General features: G+C 38.2%; 1 protein-coding gene across 2 annotated transcripts; it reads left to right on the top strand.

Annotated features, from left to right (window-relative positions):
• Nucleotides 1–14,437: 14,437 nt before the first annotated feature.
• phox2b.S (paired like homeobox 2B S homeolog) lies at nucleotides 14,438–23,719 on the top strand. Of its 2 annotated transcripts, none has more exons than XM_041576090.1 (3): nucleotides 14,438–15,000; nucleotides 19,885–20,072; nucleotides 22,497–23,719. In XM_041576090.1, exons 1-3 carry the CDS (start codon nucleotides 14,574–14,576, stop codon nucleotides 22,947–22,949), a joined length of 1,068 nt encoding a protein of 355 aa, XP_041432024.1. In that variant the 5' UTR covers nucleotides 14,438–14,573; the 3' UTR covers nucleotides 22,950–23,719.
• The last annotated feature ends 1,431 nt before the right edge of the window (nucleotides 23,720–25,150 follow it).

The raw sequence follows: 25,150 nt of genomic DNA, 5'->3' as shown, positions 1-25,150 counted from the left end.
AAGTTCTGAGTGAATGAACACTAAGGTACAAGATTTTGTACTACTTGCACTTTCACTCGTGTCTATTTTTCTTGCCTAGTTATACACTGCTGTGTGGGTGTCCATTACGAACATAAAGAATGTTTAAGTTGATTTTTTTTAAAAAAAATTACTTTAAAGGGATCCTGTCATCGGAAAACATGTTTTTTTCAAAACGCATCAGTTAATAGTGCTACTCCAGCAGTATTCTGCACTGAAATCCATTTCTCAAAAGAGCAAACAGATTTTTTTATATTCAATTTTGAAATCTGACATGGGGCTAGACATTTTGTCAATTTCCCAGTTGCCCCCAGTCATGTGACTTGTGCCTGCACTTTAGGAGAGAAATGCTTTCTGGCAGGCTGCTGTTTTTCCTTCTCAATGTAACTGAATGTGTCTCAATGGGACATGGGTTTTTACTATTGAGTGTTGTTCTTAGATCTACCAGGCAGCTGTTATCTTGTGTTAGGGAGCTGTTATCTGGTTACCTTCCCATTGTTCTTTTGTTTGGCTACTGGGGGGGGAAAGGGAGGGGTGATATCACTCTAATTTGCAGTACAGCAGTGAAGAGTGATTGAAGTTTATCAGAGCACAGGTCACATGACTTGGGGCAGCTGGGAAATTGACAATATGTCTAGCCCCATGTCAGATTTCAAAATTGAATATAAAAAAATCTGTTTGCTCTTTTGAGAAATGGATTTCAGTGCAGAATTCTGCTGGAGCAGCACTATTAACTGATTCATTTTGAAAAAAAAATTTTTTCCCATGACAGTATCCCTTTAATCACTGAATTTCTAATACTGGTATGTGATCCTAGATCTCGAAACCCATTATTCAGAAGGCCACTAATTAGGGGAAGGCCATATCCTGCAACATTCATTTTAAGGAAATAATTCTAATTTTGATTTCCTTATACTCTGTAATATTAGCCTTGTACTTGGCCCTAACTAGGGTTGTTTCTAGGGGTAGACAGAAGAGGCACACGCCAAGAGAGAAACACTAGGTGGTAGGGGGAGTTAGGTACATACCTTTTCTGTTTGCTTACCCCTAGTTCAGGGTCCTGTAGGATCAGCAGATGCAATTTTTGTAGTTTCTATTTACACTACCCCCTGCTTGTCTTGCACACGTTCGAGCCAGTGTGATTGGTTGTTTACCCTGGTCGTGCTAATCCTAACTTTGTTGTATGAATCCATACTGGTGGCAAAACATTTTATTGGGGTTTATTAAATGTTTATTTTTAGTAGACTTAAGGTATAAAGATGCAAATTAAGTGAAGATCCTTACCCAAAAAAAAAAACACTCACAAACATACTGGATAATAGATTTTATACCTGTAAAAAACTTTGGGAGATTGCTTCATCCTTATGCCAAGAAGACAATAGACAAAGAGCCACCAACAATTTTAGCTAACAGTGCCCTCTGCCAGTCATAAACTTTAGGCAGGCTTCTTGACGCTTGGAGACTTGGTCTAGAAAACACTGGAATAGGAAACATTGGGTATATATAATAAGTAATATAGTATAGCATTTCTGCATATAATGTTTCAATGTGTAACAAGGAGTACTGATGTGACTGTCTCCACATCTATGGCAGGACCAGGGAGCTTTCATTTAAGTCAATTTAATGCAATGATAAGACCTGCTCATGATTTACTGTATTTTGTTGTAAGCACCATAGGCATGGATATTTCTTACCTCTGGCATCACTGTGCTCCGCAGTAAAGGCTTATCTCCTCATTACAGAAACTTTGAACTTGCACATTGAGTTCCACTGCAAAGCTGTGTCACATATGTATGTGGTTATTTCCCCAAAATGAGCTTCATAAGGGGGGATACAAAAATAAATACGTGTCTCTTCAGAAAAATGTACGCCAAGGCACTAGAAATAACTTTTTTCAGTCTTTTACAAAATGTGGCCGGGCAGCCCACCATTATATGTATTTATAGTAAAGAAAGCTAAGTCAAATGCTAAAAATGAAAGTTCAACCATTGATTAAAAAAGATGTGTATGTGTATAAATGGTGAAGAAGAAATACTTTCACTAAGAAGCTGTAGTAGTTGTAGGGCAAGAAATGGTAAAAACCATGGAGAGAGTATTATGGAGAAATGATCTGATGGTGCGATGTTATTGGAACTCTGCTTTGCTTAACGGAATTATAAAGTTTATAGCTCTGCTGCATAGGGGTCAGTAAATATACAGGCAGCAACATTAGAGGTTCTTCTGTTACCTCTGTCAAGGTAATAAATTTAGGGGGTCCCCTGTTACTGCATTCTTTGTTCCAGGTACCTCCAAATATTTCCTGCTTTAATAAGAGCTTCCCATGGCATGATTGGAGCCACATAACACAATTGGAGGATTTGCAGGATTTAGTTTAGTCTGTCCACATAATTCATATTTATATATACTGTATCTCTTCATTTTCACTTATACTGTACCTTCTACGAGGGACCTCCATCCCTGTATGTCTCTGAGCCCATGGCAGTTCATCTCTCTGTGTTTTATCTATAGTATAGTTTGTCCATCCTTTTCTGCATTATAAAAATGTTATGCCTACATGCTTACAGTACACACATGATGACTTCTAGTAATCATATCACTGACAAAAAGAACTTTTTTCCCACCAACAGTTCAGATGCAAATGGCTGCCCAGCCTGCCATGAGAATACATGATGTTAGAATGTGGTGATGTTTATTCCGGTTGCATTTAAAACCTAATAACTCATATTATTGTCGCCTTATTAATGTTACCTTCTGCTGAGCATTGTGGGTGCGGAGAGTTTACAAAGATGCACACACAATCACCCTATAGACAAGAAATACTACACATGGAAGCATTTGAATGATATAATTCTTTTATTTTGACACATATTAAACAAATGTCTTCAAAATAAGCCATTCCATTGATATCAGCAGTACAGCTATTCCTGGGCCATTACCTTCTTCCCCAGACAGTCCAAGTCTTTTTGTTTAAGTCTGTTGCTTTATTTATTTTGTATGGCTACTTTCTATTATGTATTTCTTTCGCCTGCAACCAACATTTCTTTCTGGTTGTCAGTTGTTGACCCAGTATCAAAACACATATGGACATATGGTTTGGTTTTCTTATTAAATTATCATCTTTTATTGCTAATCTTTCTTTTCAGAGCCACCCCTATTCATCTTCTATTCTGACATCCAAACTGCTGTCTGGTTGCTCCCTAGCAATAAGATGGCAGTAGAAACTCCAGGGCTGAGAGCCGCAGAACAAAATTCGTAAACATTAAAAAAAGAACTTAAAATGAAAAACAGCAAATTGTGTTGGAATACTGATGTCTGCATCTTACTAAGGTCAATTATAAGGGCCCATGAAGTCAGTACAAGCCTGTTTGTATCCATTTTCATTCATGGCTTTACAAATACAGCATTTTTGTTGTGTGAGCAGCTGTTACAGTAAGAATTCTTCTTTTTTACTTCTACATCTGGACTTAATAATGGTCCACCCACACCTTTTTGTCTAATGAACCACAAGCAACTGCAGGACTTTATTAACAAACTTCGACGTGGTGTCCTTCCCAACATGCTTCCTACTAGAAAGATGTCCCACATATTTATGGACTTTATCTGCTTCAGTGAAAAGCAGCACAGGATCAGAGCACAGATCAGGGTTTCCCAAGACCATCTTAACGTAACATGTTTTTAATGTTAATCCAAATAGGATTAAATGAATGCCCTTAACACAGATAAATAAATAGCAAAAGTCTCCACAGTTTATTCTTGTTTGAAGGAATCCCAGTGTTCGGCACAGGCTGTAGTCCATACTTGCTGGAACTGGAAAGTCATTGCATATTGGGGATTGGTGGGGTAATATTAGAAACATCTAAGTTTGTGATGACACTAACATTTATCTTGAAATAATTTCCAGTTCACAAAGGCTCCTTATTAACACTTAGAGTTTTATAGGTGGTTATTTGTAAGGTTATTTTGACAGTAGAACTAAGTAGGACATTGCCCTTATGCTTCGAATCTGACAGAAGACCCCCTTGATGATAAAATGCCATTGTTGAACTAAATAACATGTTATAGCCTTGTGTGACCACTGTTGGGTTTCCTTTATTATTCATGATAAAGGTTTTCAAACAGTGACCCTACTTGGGCCGACTGTGCAAAGCTATCAAACTATCCAAGAAGGGGTTAATACTTTATTGTGTAAGATTCAGACTGATGGAAGTGAGACATTATGTGAGCCTTGACAAGCGTTTTCTCATGAATTGCTGCTCCAACACAATGGCATTCTGTTTGCTGTTTTGTTTTCCTGTCTTCTAACATTCTTCTTGACTTTCAAGGGGGGACAGAAAGCTCCTGAATAGCAAATAAGGGAGAAAAGGCATCTTTTAAACTTCCAGAACTTTTTTTTTTTGTCATGGAACTTTTCACATAGCATGTTAATAACTCATACATTATTTCTTCTAAATGTGCACTTGTATATTGCAGGGTCAAATGCAAGGCAAGAGTCCTGTTTCTTCCCATTTAGAAAGAAGAGCAATGAATGTAGAAGAAATAGAAATGTTTCTTAGCTATTTGTGTGTGTGTGTGTATGTATTTAAAGCTTTATACCTATATATCTTATGTATTTCTCTGACCCTCTATACGCACCCACAGTAATGGCAATAAAACTAAAATAGGTCCCTATTGATATCATCTTTGTCTATGCAGATAGCTTCTTTGGAATCCCAGTGAAGGTCTCCATGATCAAAATGTTTCTATATCCCTTGATGTAAAGAACATTTTTAATTCATGCACTATAACTTCACGTTATTTACTGTATGTGTAGTAGATAGATAGGTGGTAGATAGATAATAGAGATCGATAATGTAGCTATATGATAGATAAACAGACCTAGTTATAAACTAGTAATAATACTTGGTATGATAGATAGGCAGAAACACACACACAGAGCAATAGAGGTGGCTACTTCTTCATAGATCTTATGCATGAATAAAGCAGGGATGTACAGATTTTAGTTTGGAATTTGGTAGAATCCCAGACATTTTGGCAAGATTTGACTTCAACCAGATTCTTAGTTTCAGGCTAAATCAAATGTGAACCCTTAATTTTCATCTCTGGACAACTGACAGCAACATTTTTTTCACATATGAAGGGGTTTTGTTCAGTTGTACTCCAATACACTTGGGTGCAAAGTCATTATGTTGATAAGCCAGTGAGGCCTAGGCAAAAATAAACTGATAACTATTGATATGGATGATAGACAGGTAGCTCTCCCTCTATATCAGTGATCCACAACCAGTGGCTCACAAGCAACATGTTACTCACCAACCCATTGGATGTTGTTTCCAGTGGCCTCAAAGCAGATGCTTATTTTTGAATTCCTGGCTTAGAGGTAAATTTTGGTTGCATAAAAACCAGATGTACTGCAAAACAGAGAGTCTTGTAGACTGCCAGTACACATAGAGGCAACCAAGTGCCCACAGCCATTATCTTGTACCACCAGGAACAGTTTTCATGCTTGTGTTGCTCCCCAACTCTGTTTACATTTGGATGTGGCTCACAGGTTAAAAAAAAAAAAAAGCGTTGGGGACCCATGTTCTACACAATGATGGGAATACAAACATAGAACCTCACTAATAGAACCTTATTTTGCCTTACCTTGTCCATAATCAAAATACTGAAGTAAAATAAATAGTGAAGTAAAGTTGAATAGGTTGACATATAAACATAAAGTAGGTAGGTGATTGATAGACAAACAGATAAGACAGACAGATAGTTAGACAGCCACACAGACAGATTGATAGATGACAGAAAGATAGATAATATGGATAGCTGACATAAACATACCTAGTTATAAACCGAAGTTGGAATCTATATATATTGAACATAACCAAGCAGCGGTGATAGAAATCCACATAGTAATCAATGAGTAGAGCAGGGCTTAAAATACTCAATAGAAATTAAATTATTTAGATGATATAGAACTTGGCATCTTATCCAATATCTATCCGATATTTTATTGTAGCAGATGAAAATGTTGTATTTTTGATAGGGCGTTGTTTCTGATTTCCCATGCATGTATGACTGGTACGAATCCAAGCAACCAGGGAATAAGCCTGTCACTGGTTCAACTCATTCCGTGATGCACACAAAGGCCTATTTTGGATAAAGAATACTAAGGATTTAATTCTATTTGTGCCGCATGGAAATCAGAAGCTTTTTTTATCCACACTTGAATTTTATTAGATTATTTCTTTACGTTGGGTTTTTTTTCCCCTCCCAGACGCGTGGTGGAAGGCTGGTGAAGCATTTGGCCTTTAGTTTGAATAATCAAATTAGCCATTTGGTACAACTTTTAGCGAGGACTCGCATGTAAAAAGAACAACTTCAACAAAAAAGGGGGCTGGGATCTGTTAGGCTTGGGCAGACCTCATCCAGCTTTTATTCTTAAATGAGATTTCACATAACAACAATGGATTTTTACACTGAAAAACAAACCTACAAACGCCACAAAAGGGTTGAAGCCCATTGATTTTTAGCTCACCGAATATCTCTGAATAGGTTGAAAGCTACTGGAATAAACAGAGATAATTCATCTGGAAGGAAAACATTGAACTGTTGGACAAGAGGAGCCAGGGCACCCCCGAACTATACAGGCAGGAATAGAACATTTCTGGAAGGACAGCTACAACTACCCTCGACCTGTAGTAATAACACAATGCAGATGGGGACAGTGATTCTCAGTAGCCTTCATGCTTTACCCTGTCCCACTGTCTATGAAGTTTGTCCAGGGCATTAAAATGATCACATTTATTAAGGGAAAAAGCTGCAAAACAGAGGCTAGAACCTTGCTTGAGTCTTTGCTCTCCAGAAAGGGCTCCCTGCAGCACATATATTACTAAACAATCCTTGTTGGGGGGACCTGCAGAGAATAAAGTGCATTTTAATATTACCCTGTGCTTTTCTGTTGTCTGATATAGGACAGTAAGGAAATGAAGAGGAAATAGAGTGAAGGAAATAATGGTACAAACTTGATTAAACTTGATTATATAGAGGTATTTTCCACCCCTACTGTGTGCTGTCCCTGTCCAGTTCCATTTTGGCTATTCACAAGCTCAGAGAGCACAAAGTGATTAGAACAGGTCCTCGTGGCCGAGTGAAATGCAACTGAAAGCGAAAATACACGACTAAGTCTGTTTAATAAGCCATTATAATGATAAAACAACTTAATAACGATAATAATATACAAGAATATAATGATGTTGTTTATTAAGAACTGACTTTTAAGCATTGGAGGTAAGTCTATAATAAATGTTAGAATACATGGCTACTAATAGAATAATACAGTTTCTTCTTACAGACTGAACCCTGATTGGCTTCTTTAAGCAACAGAAAGCAGACATCACCCTCTCTGAGACAGTAGGACAACTCTACTGTGTGTCCAAACATAGGAGGGATCTTATCTAGATGCCTGCCCCAGTTAGCATCATACCACAGCTAGGAGGGCCCCCACCCAATGAATTTACATATATATTATTTCATCCATGTAAAGTAAATTACCTATGCCATCCACTTTAAAGTCAGCACATTGATGTAATCATGACATTATCAAGATTTTATGACTCACTCATTATTGCTAATTAAGGATATTGTAAATTCAGTTCAAAAGATTTGCACTTCACATTACATTACACTGAGTTCACATGTCATTCAGTTATATAATACATATATATAGACATTTGATAACCATTCAAGTTGAGCCATTAAAATGTAAACTTAGGGTTCGCACAAAACGACCAGCAAGGAGGATTGTGTTCTTAGGGAAAGTGCATAGCGGACAGACATTTTTATATAGGCGGAGGAAAGCAAATCTGATCCCTGACACCACTATCCCAGCAATACACAGAGACAACATTGATGGGAAAACAAAAATGTAGACCTCCCACAGGCCAACGTCCATTTACCTAACTCAAACAATCAGCTATCAGCTACTTTAATGCAGTCAGACAAATGATTAGTTGCTGGGAATGCTGCTTCTGTTTCTATATACCACTCTGAAAGTGGTGGTTCACCTTTAAGTCAACTTTTATTATATTATAAAATGTCCTATGCATGGCAACTTTGCAATTGGGCTTCATTATTTATTTTGTATGGTTTCTTTTGTTTTCTGTCTCACTCAGGTTTTCAAATAGGGTAAGTGACCCCGGCATCCAAAAAATGATTGCCCTGCGAGGATACAACTTTATTGTCACTGTTACTTTTTATTACTTATATTCCTAATCAGTCCCTCAACTATTCATATTCCAGTCTCTCGTCCATACCACTGCCTGGTTGCTAGGGTAAATAAGACCTGAGCAACCAGATATATCAAACTGAAGAGCTGCTGAACAAAAAAGCTAAATAACTTAAAAAACAGAAAAATTATAAAATGAAGGCCAATTGCAAATTGCATTGGCAGATATGTAAATGAAGAGGAGGCAAATAATGCAAATAGATAATGAAGGGCTGGCACATACCAGATAGATGTAGTAAAAAGGTATTTATTAAAGCAAAAACATCACAACAAAGCCTAACATGTTTCGTGCCTTACAGTCATAGGTGACTTGAGCACCTGGACCCCCCTTTTTCTGGGTAAGTTAACCCCATCCTTTACTGCATTCAACACTGAACGTCTTTTTTGTAAATCTATTAAATGAAGAGAAGCCTCATCTCTTTGCACAAACTATTAGAACAATACAGAGGTGGCCATACCATGTGTGACCTCTTCTACATTCTCTGTCCATTCAGCCTACATACAGTGGGATTCTACAAACTGGGGAGCCGCACGAGCAGAACCATTCAATAAGCCATAAACAAAACAAATGAGAAATGGCATTGCCTACACAGGTATAGGATCCCTTATCTGGAAACCCTTTATCCAGAAAGCTCCAAATTGCAGAAAGGATGTCTCCCATAGACTCAATTTTTTCCAAATAATCCAAATTTTTAAGAATGATTTCCTTTTTCTCTGTAATAATAAAACAGTAGCTTGTACTTGATTCCAACTAAGATATAATTAATCTTTATTGGAAGCAAAACCAGCCAATTGGACTGATTTAATGTTTAAATAATTTTCTAGTAGACTTAAGGTATAAATATCCAAATCTGGAAAACCCCAGCTCCCAAGCATTCTGGATAACAGGTCCCACACCTGTATCATAAAAAAGGTTATTCCACAACCAAGAACCACATCACTTTAGGTGGAATGAATAGTAACCAGAATGATTATTACAAGAGTGAATGGTGATCAAAGAGAAGGCTGAGATAACATGAGTTACTGGAACTGCGGGGATGAACCGGATCTCATCTCAAACAGACAGATCACTTGGGAGGTGTAAGCTCTGGGCCAGCCATATATTTTAATACAAATACAATGTTATTTAAAATCTGGTTGGAATGAGGTTTAAATAGAATGGGCCAAAAACACAGAGTGGCAAGATCACAAGAAAAGATAAATAAAAGATACTATTACTCATAGGGTATAGTTTAATATGATTAAGGCCACAATTGTTGGAATATCCAGGAGGCGTCATTTATTTATTTGCACTTGATGATAGGTTTGTTTGGTACCCCAAACGTCCCAAAACCACAGCTCTTAACCAACTTTATTTAGAACATAGGAAGTATTTATAGTTGGGGGAATATTATTTTATCTTAATATATATTAATATGCAGTAGATTCTGATATTGTTATAGGCATTATCTGCTTCACAATGACAGTGAAGCAGTCCTTCTTTATATACTTTCATTTATGTGTATGAGCTGGAGCTACTGCATGTACAGTACACAACAATAACACTATAGGTGCATTTCCTATGGTGATCTATGCAGTATGTCACTGCCAGTCCAGCTCCCACAGATAGATTTACAGAGATTGCAAAGAAGAAAAATATATATTCCCTTGCATTCATCCACTGCAACACTCTCATCTGTCACTGGTTTTAGAATAAGAAATGTCCTAGACCTGCTCCAATACAGCAGCGTCATGCTTTGTGATTCAGAGAAGTCTGGAACGTTTAACAAAATGATCTCATTAATATATACAGTAGGATGTTATCTATTATTATTATTAGCAGGTGATGAAAATATATAAATAAAATCATTTGGGAAATAATAAGCAGAGCAGCTTTGTAAAATTAACATATCATTTATAATGAACATACAAGTATTACTATTATTATATATTATTATTATTCCCAACTAAATGAAAAGCCTGGAAAGGTTAGCATAAACAAGATCACCAAATGTGATATGTATAATTTTTTATATTATTATTATTGTTGTTGATGTTGTTAATAATAATAATAATTATTATTATTATATATACATAATTTTTCCAGACTTTCATGTATTTTTATGTAATAACACGTACACCAATAATAATAATAGTAATAATAAAAATAATAATTATTATTATTATTATATATATATATATATATATATATATACATATTTTTCCAGAATTTCATTTATTTTTATGCAATAACAACTGCAATAATAATCATCATCATCATCATAATAAGTGTATGTTCCTATTGTTGTTGTTGTTAATAATAATAATCATTATTTACATATTTTTCCCAGACTTTCAATTATTTTTACATAATAACAACTACAATAATAATAATAATAATAATAAAAATAGCAATCATAATAATAATTGTATGTTCCTATTTTTCAGTTCATTGCAGGCACATTTACTTGTGACAGCCTAAAATATCCCAAATGATTTTGTTTATATATTTTTATCACCTCATTTATCATTCATTAAAATTAAAATTCTTTAAAAGATTGTTGTGCAACAACGTGCCCCTAAATCCTTATTTATATTACTGCTACCTATTAAATCCAACAAATTTGTCTTTATTTTATTCTTATAGCAGACTTTTCAAATCAGGAAATATTGATAAATGCTAGTTATTACTGCTGTTTATTAATTCGTAATAAAGTAACAAATAAATATCAAGTGTAACAGTATTTCTAAACAAAATGAGCCCCATTCACTGGTTGAAACGGTACCTTCGTATAGAACCTATTGTAGAACAAATCCCCCCCCCTCCTCTGCTTAAAACAAAACATTTACATTTCTACTTTTCAGGGCAAATGAACCGAAACAGGAAATAATGAAATTATTATCTTTTGAATGTTCAGAGGTTAAAAGAGAATATAAGACATGTTAAAACAGAAAATACTGCATGATTTAAAAAAATGTTGTTCCTTAAATGTTATTATTGTGTATAAAACACATTTTTTTTTATTATTTATGTTACTAATGTTATTTATGTTAATAGTAGAATAATAGCATGGTATAGAACAGTTTTTCCATATGAATATTTTCCAATATGAAGATGGTTTGTCCCGACACAGTACTGTTATAAACAGGAATTACAGTAAATATATACAAAAGGGGTATGGCTATTAGAGGATGCTGGGGCTGTAATTTAACAACAATTGAAGGGTTACAGGTCCGACGTATCTGTATAATTTATTTTGGCTTATTTATTCATATACTGTGTATTTCTGTTATGGTGGTAAAAGCTGATGTAAAGCTGACAGTAGGTGGTGGACAGGCCCAGACTGGCAATTGGTGGGTTCTGGCAAATGCCAGAGGGGCTGCTATAAGGTCCCATAGAAAGTCAGTATTTAGTGGGCTGGTGGGCTGATTGGGCCTCTGTGTACCTGAAATGCCAGGGCCTATTTTAATTCTTAGTCCGGACCTGGTCCAATCCAAAGCAATCAAAGGGGCACAGGTTGGGTAGAACATGTATAAAGTATTACTGTTGCCAATTCACCCTACTATACCTGATTTTTCCCAGCCACAGTCCAGCTACCACTATAAGCCTCTCTGTGCTGCTGCTATAGACACCCACTACATTACTGCTGCTGCTCTACTGTGAGACCCACCTAAAATCACCTCTGGTTTATACCGTTAACATTACCCCCAACAACAGTTCCAATAGCAGAATCTAAATCTTACTGGGTAACTTTCTTTGCTGCCTGGATTACAATTACCGCAGAAACTGTTACCTAAAAAAGAGCAAAGTTTCTTGTATCCTGAATGAGCCCTTAATTGCTCCAGAGGTTAATAGATAGCATCCAGAACAAAAAGCCCATTGATATTCATGAGCAGGATAACACATAGAGATAAATCTGTGTTGTAAGTGTGCTTGAAATCCCATCAGTCTTTCCAGACCTTTGCACACAAACTACAAAAAGACTGATGTTAGCAGCGCCATTCTCCTCTCCTGTCTGGCCAACAGAAAAGGAACACAAAGGCTGGGAAGAGTTCAGCTATTTGTCATCAAAACCCTGCTCCCATTTATTTTCTCCTACCGCTGCCACCATGCTGCCCACCAGCAGCCACCAAACATTTGTTCTTTATCAAATCCACATTGTGCCGCAATAAAACTATCAGCCTGTGCCATAAAACTCTCACGGGGGGGGCCCACTGATTACTAACATTATGGCTCATTGTGGCTCAAAAGTGCATCTTTGTTTTTAATCGAGTACTTTATTTTGTCAGATGCAATAAAACAGTCCTTGCCTACTGTGCTTGTTTGCTCTATTGACTCCAGCTCTAAATTAAGCTGCTTGCATGGTAAATACTGTACACCGTAAATCCCCCCCCCATTAAGGCTTTATGACTTAGTTACTTTAATTATACACTTGTTACAGACCATATAAAGGGGGTAATGAATGCAGGAAAACTAATTATCCACATGTTAGCATCATGTTAAATACCCTGCCTTTGTTTACAAGGATTCTACTCTAAAGAAAGTCTCACCCACTGGTGACTGGGGGAAAGGGGTAATCAAGATTCATGTATATATATATATATCACCCTTCCCAGTTGTCTACAGAATGGAGTGCAAAAATGAAATAGAGTAAAGGGGAAATTAAGAGAATAATAAATGATTTCTGCCTCCCAGGGTGGGGAACATAAAGTACCCCAGTATCTTGCTTGGCAATTTCAGAAATAGGATTATAAACAAATTTACAGCATCCCAGTGTCATATTTATCAGAGCCAGCCAAGGGCAATTTCAAGCTTTCTAAGGAATGTCTCTAATGAGAGACAGGAAATATGCAATTAACCCCGGAATAACTACAGCCGTACCTTGGATGTATTGCTCTGTTTAGTGTTTAGCACTATTTTCCTCCTGTGCACAGCTAGTTTTTACCAAATAAAGAAGAAAGGTACAAATTATGGGGACAATAAGGCCAAATATTTATGCTTGTTAGTTTTATTTATTCATTGTTGTCCAGTAAATGGACATTCATTTTCCTTGGCATATTCCCTTTCTAGAATCAGTAAAATGTCTAAATAACTGTATATTTTATGCACACACACACACAAGGGAAAGGAAAAAAATCCCTTAAATATGTAGGAAAAGTAACACATTTGAGTGAGGGATAAAATATATTTAGTAATATTTATAATGTACAATATATGTGTATATTATTTATAATAAAGTACTTTTGGGGGCATCATTTCAAAGGCAGAGGTAGAGAATTTGAGAATTCTAAAAAAAAAAAAAAAAAGGCTTCAAGTGGGGGAATGAATTTAATTAATTGATTTTTAAAAATTTCCTCTTTAGCTTTTCATAATTACTGCAATTATATACACATACACACACAGCTTGAATTTTTACATGAATTCCCGAAATAATATTTATGTGAGCACGCTTAAATAATGTTTATTTCTGTATGTTAATTAAAGGCAATATTTTAGCACTAAACTACATGTGTGTGTGTATGGTGTGCATGTGGGTCTGTGTATATAGGCACATTATAGATTAAACGTAATATACATACACTATATAATATATATATAAATTGTGATTACATTAATATGTTATTATAAGTGTGTGTATGTATTTTATTACATATATGTGTATGTGTTTGTAGTGTGAGAGAGTGTGTGTGCGAGTGAAGAGATACAGACTTACTATGCAGTAGGAGGATACCTTGGAATGGAGCAGGGAGTTGGGTGCTGCGCCTTAGCAGGTGGAGGAGAGTGCCCTGACCATGGTGCTGAATCGTGCCAGTCCCTTTGCCATCACATGCGCCTGATGTAGGGTGGGGGCAGAAAGGAGTGAAATTTAGCGCACTAGGAGCTCACAAAATGACTTTTTAAGTCTGACATCAGCCTTGCGAGGGGAACGAGAGAGGCACAGCAACTCCATTTATTGCCCAAGGTATAGGCGATCGGTTAAAATGGCTTAAAAAGCTGGTGGGGAAATTGGATCAGGGAAAATCGTCACCCAACTTTCATTATTTGCACAGAGTGTGATTGAATTAAAGGGCAAGGGGAGCTGCATAGAGGGGAGGACGGAGGCTCGTGCGTAATGGTGCGCTATTAAATTCTAATTAGAGATGCAGGAATCAATGATAGGGAGGTTGGACAGCCCGGTCCCCCCCAGTGGCAGCCCAATAGACTGATGAGTTATTGTCATGTAAAAAGCGCCGGCAATAAGACCAACCGCTTTGCTATTGTCCAAGTGGAAAGAGCCAAGTTTATGATGAGGACTCTATGCTCTGGAGACCTCAGGCGAGGCAGCTCATAGGAGGCTTTTTCATAAAAGTGGGCTCTGCAGCAAGTAAGGAGGCCAGTGTTGAATCAGGCACACAGCAGAGCACATCTCCTCCCAGAGCCTTCAGCCTCAGCTCCTCCAATATCTGCAGCCACCTCCAGGGTGACACTTCTAGAGCCTCTTCAATGTATAAAATGGAATATTCTTACCTCAATTCCTCCGCCTATGAGTCCTGCATGGCTGGCATGGACACTTCTAGTCTGGCCTCAGCCTATGCTGATTTCAGCTCATGCAGCCAAGCCAGCGGCTTCCAGTATAATCCTATCAGGACCACTTTTGGGGCCACTTCTGGCTGCCCATCCCTCGCCCCCGGATCCTGCAGCCTCGGCACTCTCAGAGACCATCAGAGCAGCCCCTATGCAGCAGGTAAGGACCCTCTTCCAAACTCTCCCAAGTCCTAGCAGCTTCTCCCCTTCTTGTATACACGAGGAAAAGCCTTGATTGCATTTGGAAATGGAAATGTGTTTAGTATTTACCAAACGAAATTTGCTTACACAAATGAAAGAATTGATCAGGTTAGGAGCGATTGCAGGCGAGGAGTAATTCAGTTACAGGGTTACACTATCCTAGTCACACCCGAACCGCCAACAAAATTATCTTAAGCTGCCAAAATGATGGGCATAATTTATTTACTGGGCGATCAGACGCGCAAAGCTTGGGAAATAATTCAATAAGTCGAGAGAGGGGAGCTCATCACTGGCACTGTCCTAAAATGCTGCCACTTGGGCTGCCGCAGGGGCTGCCGCTCCTCTCACTGTCATCAACATTTTAGAGAATCTGTTTTTTTTTTTTTTGGTCTCAATGCAAGATTTTAAATGTTTTTAACACATTTCAACCCACATATTTGAACTGATATGCGCATTTGATATTTTGTAGCAAATTTATTTTAGACATTCCTGAGGGGAGGTAACTATAAAAAAAATGACTGAAAAATGTATGTATTTTATATCAGTTTTCTAAAACAAATATATGTGGGGAGATTTTTTAGTCCAAATTTTTCCATGATTTTTTTATCAAAATATAGGAACAAAAATCAACAATGACAACATCAAATGTTTACTCTCAGACTTCACATCAGCAACCTGAAAGGACTCGTTTGATTTCACTGCTCTTTTCTGTATTTGCTGCAAAGCGAAGTTAACAGGAATATGATTTAATGCTACTAATTAAACCAAATAATTCATTCTTTTAATATTACTTTGATTCATGTTACTACTTTACTGCTATACTGCAAATTGGAGTGATATCAACACTTTTAATTATTCATAATTTTTATAGGTACATAGGTCTATAGCCTTTTTATGGTTTCTTCTGGGGATTTTTTATTTTATTTTATTTAAATAAAAGTGATTATTTTATATTTTTTACATATTTTTTCTAGGGTATTTTGAAGCAGGGGCAGATATTTCCCCAGGACAGAGGAGACACTTGCAGGCAATGAGATGCTCTGCAAGGGACGGCCATACAATTAGCAGTAGAGAGAAAGATTAGCATCAATTAAGCTTTGCATACATTGAAATGAATAGAACAATTGACCCTGCATTGGCTGGATACCAGACAGAGAGGAGCAGGGAGTTCAGTTGTTGCTGTTAGAGAGAGAGGAGCCCCGGGTGCGTCACATTCACAGACACTCGCAATGATATGATGGTTTTGGGCACAGGTTGGGGGCATTCTGCTTAAGCTGCAGGGGTGGTCAGGTTGAATGGGTGCTAATAACATATGCAAAATGTTGACTATGTTTTGTAACATTGATCTTCCAGCTAAAAACTTGTGTCCCCACCTGGAAACTGCCAGCAAGGAATATAAAAAGATAACAAATTTCAGATCATAGGCAGGTGATATTGTCCAGGTGAAACTGCTGAGGAGTCACTCCTGCTGTTTACTTTGCAATTCAGTTAATTATAACAATCATTTGGCAATAAAAGGGAGTTATCAGCAAAATCCATTCTTAATAGGAATTGCCTTCAATATGCCCAGCGATCCTCTGTATATGTGTATGTATTGATAATCTACAAGTTAGTCGTTTCTCAATAAATCCAAGTTGTAAATGTTAACCTTATCAATGGCGCAATATGGGGTTTGCTTCTTAAGGAGCACAGACACCCATTCCCTGCGTCCTTGTCCTGCCAATATTAATAAAAGAAGCGACAGTGTCCTGCTGTTATTTGTCTATTCCTCTGAACTGCATTAGGCCCAGATTGGCAATCTGTGAATTCTGGCAAATGCCAGAAGGGCTGCTGTAAAATGCCATAGACAGTCACAGTGGAGTGAGCTGGTGGGGGACTGGTTGGACCTCTATTTACTTAAAATACCAGGACCTATTTTGCCTCCCAGTCTAGACCTGTCCAGCATCATAGTGAGACAAGCCTCATAGCCAATGCTTTATGTCTGCTCTAAATGACTTACTACTGGTGAACTGTTGCCTTTAGAAATAGTTGGGAGGTGATTAAAGCTAAATGTATTACAGTGGGGAGAGGAAAAAGACAAGGAAAAGAAACAATCTGTCAGTTAACTATTATGGGTGGGAGAGCAAAAAAGAACTGGCTATCAATTAACTTGTCCAGGGTGGGACTCAGGAATTGTATCACAAAAATGGGAAAAGAAGAAGGGATCTGCCTGTTAGAGAGAATGAGAGGAGGAGGGGGAGACACGGTCCATCAGTAAATAAGTACAATTGGGTCATGAAGGGAGAGGAACTGTATCCTGTCAGCACAAGTAGCACCAACAAGAGGGTGGCAAGTTTATTGGGCAGCAACATAGGCACCTTCTCTGTTAGGAAAATGGACATCTGCTGTCAGCTATACAAACATCAGAATGAAGGTCCTGGGAATGAAAAAGTATTATTAAGATAATGCAGAAACTGGACTTTGTGCGCCCAGAGAGCAGAAAGCACAAGCAGATGTAGGAGATGTGGGTGCTGGAAATTACAGCGGGTGTCTGGGAGTTCTGCATAAGTGGGGAAGGGAATCTAGTCAAATATATCAGCAAGAGGTAAGAGAAGCCATTAAGACTTGATGGATAAATAAAGAATTGGCTAGTACTGGAGGGCATGCTTAGTAGGGAGGGTGCAGGGAGTTGTGGATGAGGATAAAGGTGATAGCGGGAAGTTGGTTACTTGTCTGGGGTTGCTGCAAAATCCTCAGCAGAATTATTAGAGGGGCTGTGTGGAACAATTCCACATTTTAAACTCAGAAGTAAAATACTTAATTTATTACTTGCACTTTATAAAGGACAATATCTCCCTACAAACATTTAAAAGGCTATTACGAGTCACCGCCTAATGTCTGTAGCTTTTATATGGTCACTGAACTCCTCTGCGACATCTAACAGACTTAATTACAGTAGGGGGTATAATATCCACTATATTTCATGGTCATTTATATAAAACGACTTGCATATACTGGACTTTTATTTTTACAACATATACTAAAATCAACATTTCACATAAGTAGAGATATATACGGACCTTTAGAAATATACAACTATCCACCCCACTAGCAAGGCTGCAGCGGCTGTCGGTAGTTGTAGTTCTACAGCAGCACAAAAGCTCATTTTATATATACTTTGTTTTTATTATGAGGTGCTAATTTTCATTTGTAAAATAAATGCATAGAGATGTGTGGAGAAGCTGCAATTTTACTTTCCAGTGGTATCGGGTCCAATCAGAAGCCCTAATATCACTGGAAATAATATTTAATTTCTGTCCATTAAAAAATAAAAAAAAGCGAGTTTTAATTATGCTCAGTGAATAATAGTTTCATATTTGTCAATTTGGTCAAATGACCACTTAAAATTGAATAAACACAATAGGAATGAGACTGGTGGGTTTCACTGCCCCATTGCACTGCCAGATATAAGCCTAAAAATATCCCAAAACTGTCAGCTTTTCCCTACGCTTCTCTCTATTGCACCTTTTTTTCAGGCCCTAATTAGAGATGCAGGAATCAATGATAGGGAGGTTGGACAGCCCGGTCCCCCCCAGTGGCAGCCCAATAGACTGATGAGTTATTGTCATGTAAAAAGCGCCGGCAATAAGACCAACGCTTTGCTATTGTCCAAGTGGAAAGAGCCAAGTTTATGATGAGGACTCTATGCTCTGGAGACCTCAGGCGAGGCAGCTCATAGGAGGCTTTTTCATAAAAGTGGGTTCTGCAGCAAGTAAGGAGGCCAGTGTTGAATCAGGCACACAGCAGAGCACATCTCCTACCAGAGCCTTCAGCCTCAGCTCCTCCAATATCTGCAGCCACCTCCAGGGTGACACTTCTAGAGCCTCTTCAATGTATAAAATGGAATATTCTTACCTCAATTCCTCCGCCTATGAGTCCTGCATGGCTGGCATGGACACTTCTAGTCTGGCCTCAGCCTATGCTGATTTCAGCTCATGCAGCCAAGCCAGCGGCTTCCAGTATAATCCTATCAGGACCACTTTTGGGGCCACTTCTGGCTGCCCATCCCTCACCCCCGGATCCTGCAGCTTTGGCACTCTCAGAGACCATCAGAGCAGCCCCTATGCAGCAGGTAAGGACCCTCTTCCAAACTCTCCCAAGTCCTAGCAGCTTCTCCCCTTCTTGTATACACGAGGAAAAGCCTTGATTGCATTTGGAAACGTGTTTAGTATTTACCAAACGAAATTTGCTTACACAAATGAAAGAATTTATCAGGTTAGGAGCGATTGCAGGCGAGGAGTAATTCAGTTACAGGGTTACACTATCCTAGTCACACCCGAACCGTTAACAAAAAAAATTATCTTAAGCTGCCAAAATGATGGGCATAATTTATTTACTGGGCGATCAGACGCGCAAAGCTTGGGAAATAATTCAATAAGTCGAGAGAGGGGAGCTCATCACTGGCACTGTCCTAAAATGCTGCCGCTTGGGCTGCCGCAGGGGCTGCCGCTCCTCTCACTTCAGTGTGGCTTTCAGGGTTGCTTGGAATTATCAGATCCGCATCATTTATTTATTTATTTTTTATTTTCACAAATCATTTTTTTATCTAAATATATTCTATAGAATTGTTTTAACTCTAATGATACATTTATGTTACCACTGTCTTTTATAGTAACAGAAAATGTGTCTATGGGATCCAGTTTGGCACAGGCATGTTATCAATAGGGCATCACAAATGCCAACCCTGATAAATAACTATATTTGGTATAGTTTGTTTGGGGATGTTGTTCTCTAACGAAATTCTCTTTTATTCCTGGTCTGCTCCCTATTAATGAGTGGCATTTGTTTGCTCTTTAATTGACAGTTCCTTACAAGCTATTCACTGATCACGGTGGGCTGAATGAGAAGAGGAAACAGAGAAGGATACGCACAACCTTCACCAGCGCACAACTCAAGGAACTGGAGAGGGTATTCGCAGAGACCCATTACCCTGATATCTACACCCGTGAAGAACTGGCACTCAAGATAGACCTGACCGAAGCCAGAGTGCAGGTAAAGAGACATAGGGGCTAGTGGGTTTATTCTCCCCATAATACTATACCCATGTGCCTGACCATTATGTACAGCTTCACATACAACTTCATATCCATCATATCATATTTTGATTTATTTCTTATAAATAGATGATGCTCTACATCAGACAGGTAAAGTATATGGGGATAGAGGACAGACAGTGATGATTGATGGAAAATGGTGGATAGATTTTTTATTCCCATTCCTGTGAACTTGGAATACTACAAATATCTACCAGTCACATAACTGGAATATTACACACATATATATATGAGACTAGTATATTAGCAATAGGATAGCTTCATGGCACCTCCTATATAGAAATGTGTCAGATATATCACAGCTCCATTATAAATAGGAATATGACAGATTTATTACAGATTGATAATAAAATATATTGGAATAAGATATGATATCATAGATTGGAATATGACAGGTGTGTCGCATCCCCTGTATAGATGAATATTGCAGATATATAACAATCATTGTATATAGTCATATTCGCAGATATATGGTACCCTAAGTACATAAGACTATTACAGAAATGTATGGAGGGTGGGTGGTCAGTTGTAGTTAGTGTGAGAGGGAAGGCAGGTGGGAGCCTCTGATGTACATACCCCTGTCCTTAACTGTTGGTCCTTATTGTCCCCTATGGGGCATTGCTGGAATTCCTGCCTCCCACCCACTATCCCAACTCATTCTCTCCTTCCTATTATTTCATTCCTTCTATTCTTATTACCCCTGTCACTTCCTCCTCTCTATCTACTCTATGTGAATCGTGGCTGATTGTTGTCAGACTCATTGCCTGCCATTGTCATGCTGAATACAGTAGCTTTCTCTTTCTCCCCTTTGCTCAGCAGTCTCCTCCCTCCTCTCTGTCTCATACTGATGCCCCTCTGACTTCAGCCTCTCACTATCTGTGTCACTTGCCTTTTCTTAAAGGGATACTGTCATGGAAAAATTTGTTTTTTTTCCAAAATATATCAGTTAATAGTGCTGCTCCAGCAGACTTCTGCACTGAAATCCATTTCTCAAAAGAGCAAACAAATTTTTTATATTCAATTTAAAAATCTGACATGGGGCTAGACATTTTGTCAATTTCCCAGCTGCCCCTGGTCATGTGACTTGTGCCTGCACTTTAGGCTCAATGTAACTGAATGTGTCTCAGTGGGACATGGGTTTTTACTATTGAGTGTTGTTCTTAGATCTACCAGGCAGCTGTTATCTTTTGTTAGGGAGCTGCTATCTGGTTACCTTCCCATTGTTCTTTTGTTTGGCTGCTGGGGGGGGGGGAAAGGGAGGGGGTGATATCAATCCAACTTGCAGTACAGCAGTAAAGAGTGATTGCAGTTTATCAGAGAACAAGTCACATGACTTGGGGCAGCTGGGAAATTGACAATATGTCTAGCCCCATGTCTAGCCCCATGTCAGATTTCTCTTTTGAGAAATGGATTTCAGTGCAGAATTCTGCTGGAGCAGTTCTATTAACTGATTCATTTTGAAAAAAAAAATATTTTTCCCATGACAGTATCCCTTTAATGTAACTGAATCAGTCTTAGTGGGACTCACTTGGCTTTTACTATTGAGTGCTGTTCTTAGATCTTCCAGGCAGCTGTTATCTTGTGTTAGGGAGCTGCTATCTGGTTACCTTCCCATTGTTCTTTTGTTTGGCTGCTGGGTGGGGGGTAATATCACTCCAACTTGCAGTACAGCAATAAAGAGTGACTGAAGTTTATCAGAGCACAAGTCACATGACTGGGGGCAGCTGGGAAACTGACAAAATGTCTAGTCCCATGTCAGATTTCAAAATTGAATATAACAAAATCTGTTTGGTCTTTTGAAAAATCGATTTCAGTGCAGAATTCTGCTGGAGCAGCACTATTAACTGATGTGTTTTGACAAAAAAAACATGTTTTCCCATGACAGTATCCCTTGAAATACTACTAAATCCTGTAATACCTCCAGCTCCCAGCATCACTGTGAGGTTGGCAGCAGCCAGAAAAGTCTGTGTGTATGAACATATGTGTAGATGGGTGGAAGGCAGCACTGGAGCTACCGTTTGGTTGCTAGGTCCCCATGCCTTAGTCACAAGTCACCGGTTAAACAAACAAGGAATACAGTTACAAATCTGATGTAAGGTAACTATTTTGGTTGCCAGGGTCCCAGGGCTAGCAGCAAGATAACATTACATCTTTCATACAATGTCAAAATACAAGCCAAATAATTTAACCACAAACTATTGCAAATATTAATATTAATTGCAAAGTTCCATGCCTGTAAGGTGCAAATATTTGACTTTCTTTCCCCACATCATGTGCCTGAAATGACCCATAATAATTGCTTTTTTCATGGCTTGTTGCTTCACTCCGTCTAACCCTCATTTGTTCCCTCTCTCTCTCTCAGGTCTGGTTCCAGAACCGCAGGGCCAAATTCAGGAAGATGGAAAGAGCAGCAGCGGCGGCAGCGGCAGCAGCTAAGAACGGTTCCTCGGGCAAGAAATCCGACTCCTCGCGGGACGAAGAGAACAAGGACTCCAAGAGCACTGATCCTGACAGCACTGGGGGGCCTGGAAACAACCCAAACCCCACTTCCAGCTGTGGTGGAGGGCCAAGTCCTAGCGGGGCACAGGGAAATGGGGTCCCACAGGAGCCAGGCAAGGTCGGGGTGCAGGGGCCTGGAAGCTTGGCATCAGCATCAGTTGTGGGACCTACAGGTGGATCACAAGGCTGGGCAACTGGACCAGGAGGCACCATCACCTCCATCCCTGACTCCTTAGGTGGTCCCTTCGCCAGTGTCTTATCTTCTCTGCAGAGACCCAACAGCGTCAAAGCCACTCTAGTCAAGAGCATGTTCTGAACTCTACTCCAGCCTTATCCTTCTACATAACACTACTATTCCTCTTAGGTACCTGGGCCTTGCTCTTGTGCTTCATGAGAAACAGAACTCTGAGAGTAACATTGATAAGGGCCAGGGCTGCCTGCAACCTTTCTGGTGAGATGGACCCTCAACATCAATTCTCCTCTTCAAAGCAGTGAAACTAAGGGCCACATAAAGGAAGCTGGTGGCTTTTGAGAGCCACATTTCTGTGGACTCCATAACTCAAAAAAAAAAAAACATGTTTCCAGGGAAGAAGACCTTGTCTAAGAAGGTACCCAGGTTTTTTTTATTAAGAACAAATGGTTCTTCTACAGAAAGTGGTTCAGTGAGGATGGGCGGAGCATGGGAAACCAGCAGATACATTGTATCTAGATAGAGCACTAGCTCTCTGGCTTAGAAAAGTCAATGTCTTGTCCCTCCAGCTGTTCTTAATATACAGCTTCCAACATGGACCCCAACAGGCTTCATCAGTAGAGGGGTGCTGGAATTGTATAACTGATCAATTTAGGGACACAATTTTGGCAAACAGATGCATTCCACAACTACAAATCCCATCTTTCTACTATAAATCAAATAATGCCCCCAAATATGTATTTTCTCCAATAAATATTTAGGGAAATGTAACAAAATCTACAGCTGAAAATTGCACTGCATTAAGGGGGGGTCTGTCTTTTTATCCTACTAAATCTGTACATCGATTATGGTTGTAATTATTTATTATGTTGATTCAAGCAAATTAAACATTTTTTTTTAAAAAAAAGAAATAAGGCACAACAAAAATTCTAGATATTAGTTGGATGTTAAAAGGTATGCTTTCTATTTTCTGTGTAATGTGGCAGTTGTATAGTGTTAATATAAGTACAAATTGTCTCCGTCGTTGGAAGTAAGTCATGCTGAACCCTCTAGTCTGCTTTGTGTCTTAATGAGAAAATAAAAATAAAATATAAGGATTTTATGGGTTCAATTTGTTTGTTTGTCCGTTCGTTTCCTTGTTTCATTCAATGAAGCTGGATTTCACAACAAAACATAACGTTTATTTTTGTTACAATTTGCATGTTGTCTATTTCTTCCCATTAGAGATGGTGTGGGGCAGAATCAGCAGAAATGATTTCTGGACTTCAAAGTTATTTATACGTTGTTGTTGTTATTATGAATGCTTCTATTTAAATGAATCCCATTTTTTTACATGTGCATTTTTTGCTTTGATTTTTTTTTTAATTTTCTTCTTCTCAGAAATTGTGCCATTCAAATTGATTGTTGATAATAAAAACCAAAAAAAAAATGCAAAGAATCTGTTTTTTTTTTTATTTTACATTAGTGTAAACTTTTTAAATATGGCCATTGTATAGTGTTTTGTGGCTAGTTATTTTATACAGTCCTAAGGGATTTAACCAGGGGCGTAACTATAGAGGAAGCAGACCCTGCGGTTGCAGGGGGGCCCAGGAGTGTAGGGGGCCCAGTGAGACCCTAATAATTAGCAATTTTAATATATCTTGGTAAAATAGGCCAACTTATAAATATTTTGGGGCCCTAAATTGAATTTGCTATGGGGCCCAGTAACAACTAGTTACGCCACTGGATTTAACAAATATTACAAATACTCGTACAAGAATTGGGAATTTTTTTCAGTCTGTATATTTTCATTGGGGGAATTTTGAAACCAAATTTAGGAACAAAAAATAATGACAAAAGAAAATCTCTACTCTTACCAGCAGCTAAATTAAAGGAATTGTTATTTTACTGCCCTGATCTTTATTTAGTTCAAAGATCAACCCACTAAAAAAATAGGATTTAATGCTACTAATTAAACCAAATTACAGTACATTATTTTACGCTGATTTAAAATAGAGTTATCCCAGTATATTTTTCTAATACACTTTTAAAGGGGTTGTTCACCTTCAAACAACAAGTTGTTTTCAGATAGATCATCAGAAATAATGACTTTTTCCAATTACTTTCTATTTTCTATGTGTCACCATTTTTCTAATTTCGAAGTGTAAAGTGTCATTTTTCACCTTCTGAAGCAGCTCTGGGGGGGGGGGTCATCGACCCTGTAAACTGTTCTAACCTGATACATTTAATTGATACATTTGTTTCCTTTGTCCCTGCTGAACAGAATCTCTGGGTTTCATTACAGGTTAGAATTGATACAATAGTTACTAATAGATGCTGCTGAGAAA

Source organism: Xenopus laevis, chromosome 1S (assembly GCF_017654675.1).
Source record: "Xenopus laevis strain J_2021 chromosome 1S, Xenopus_laevis_v10.1, whole genome shotgun sequence".
Taxonomy (NCBI): Eukaryota; Metazoa; Chordata; class Amphibia; order Anura; family Pipidae; genus Xenopus; species Xenopus laevis.
This window is presented reverse-complemented; position numbering and strand designations above follow the sequence as displayed.

Excerpts from the sequence above, each read along its gene's own strand:
- phox2b.S (XM_041576090.1), top strand. The coding sequence starts at position 14,574 with ATGCTCTGGAGACCTCAGGCGAGGCAGCTCATAGGAGGCTTTTTCATA. Across the intron at positions 15,001-19,884 it reads GAGCAGCCCCTATGCAGCAG|TTCCTTACAAGCTATTCACT; the intron begins GTAAGGACCCTC and ends TTTAATTGACAG. Across the intron at positions 20,073-22,496 it reads TGACCGAAGCCAGAGTGCAG|GTCTGGTTCCAGAACCGCAG; the intron begins GTAAAGAGACAT and ends TCTCTCTCTCAG.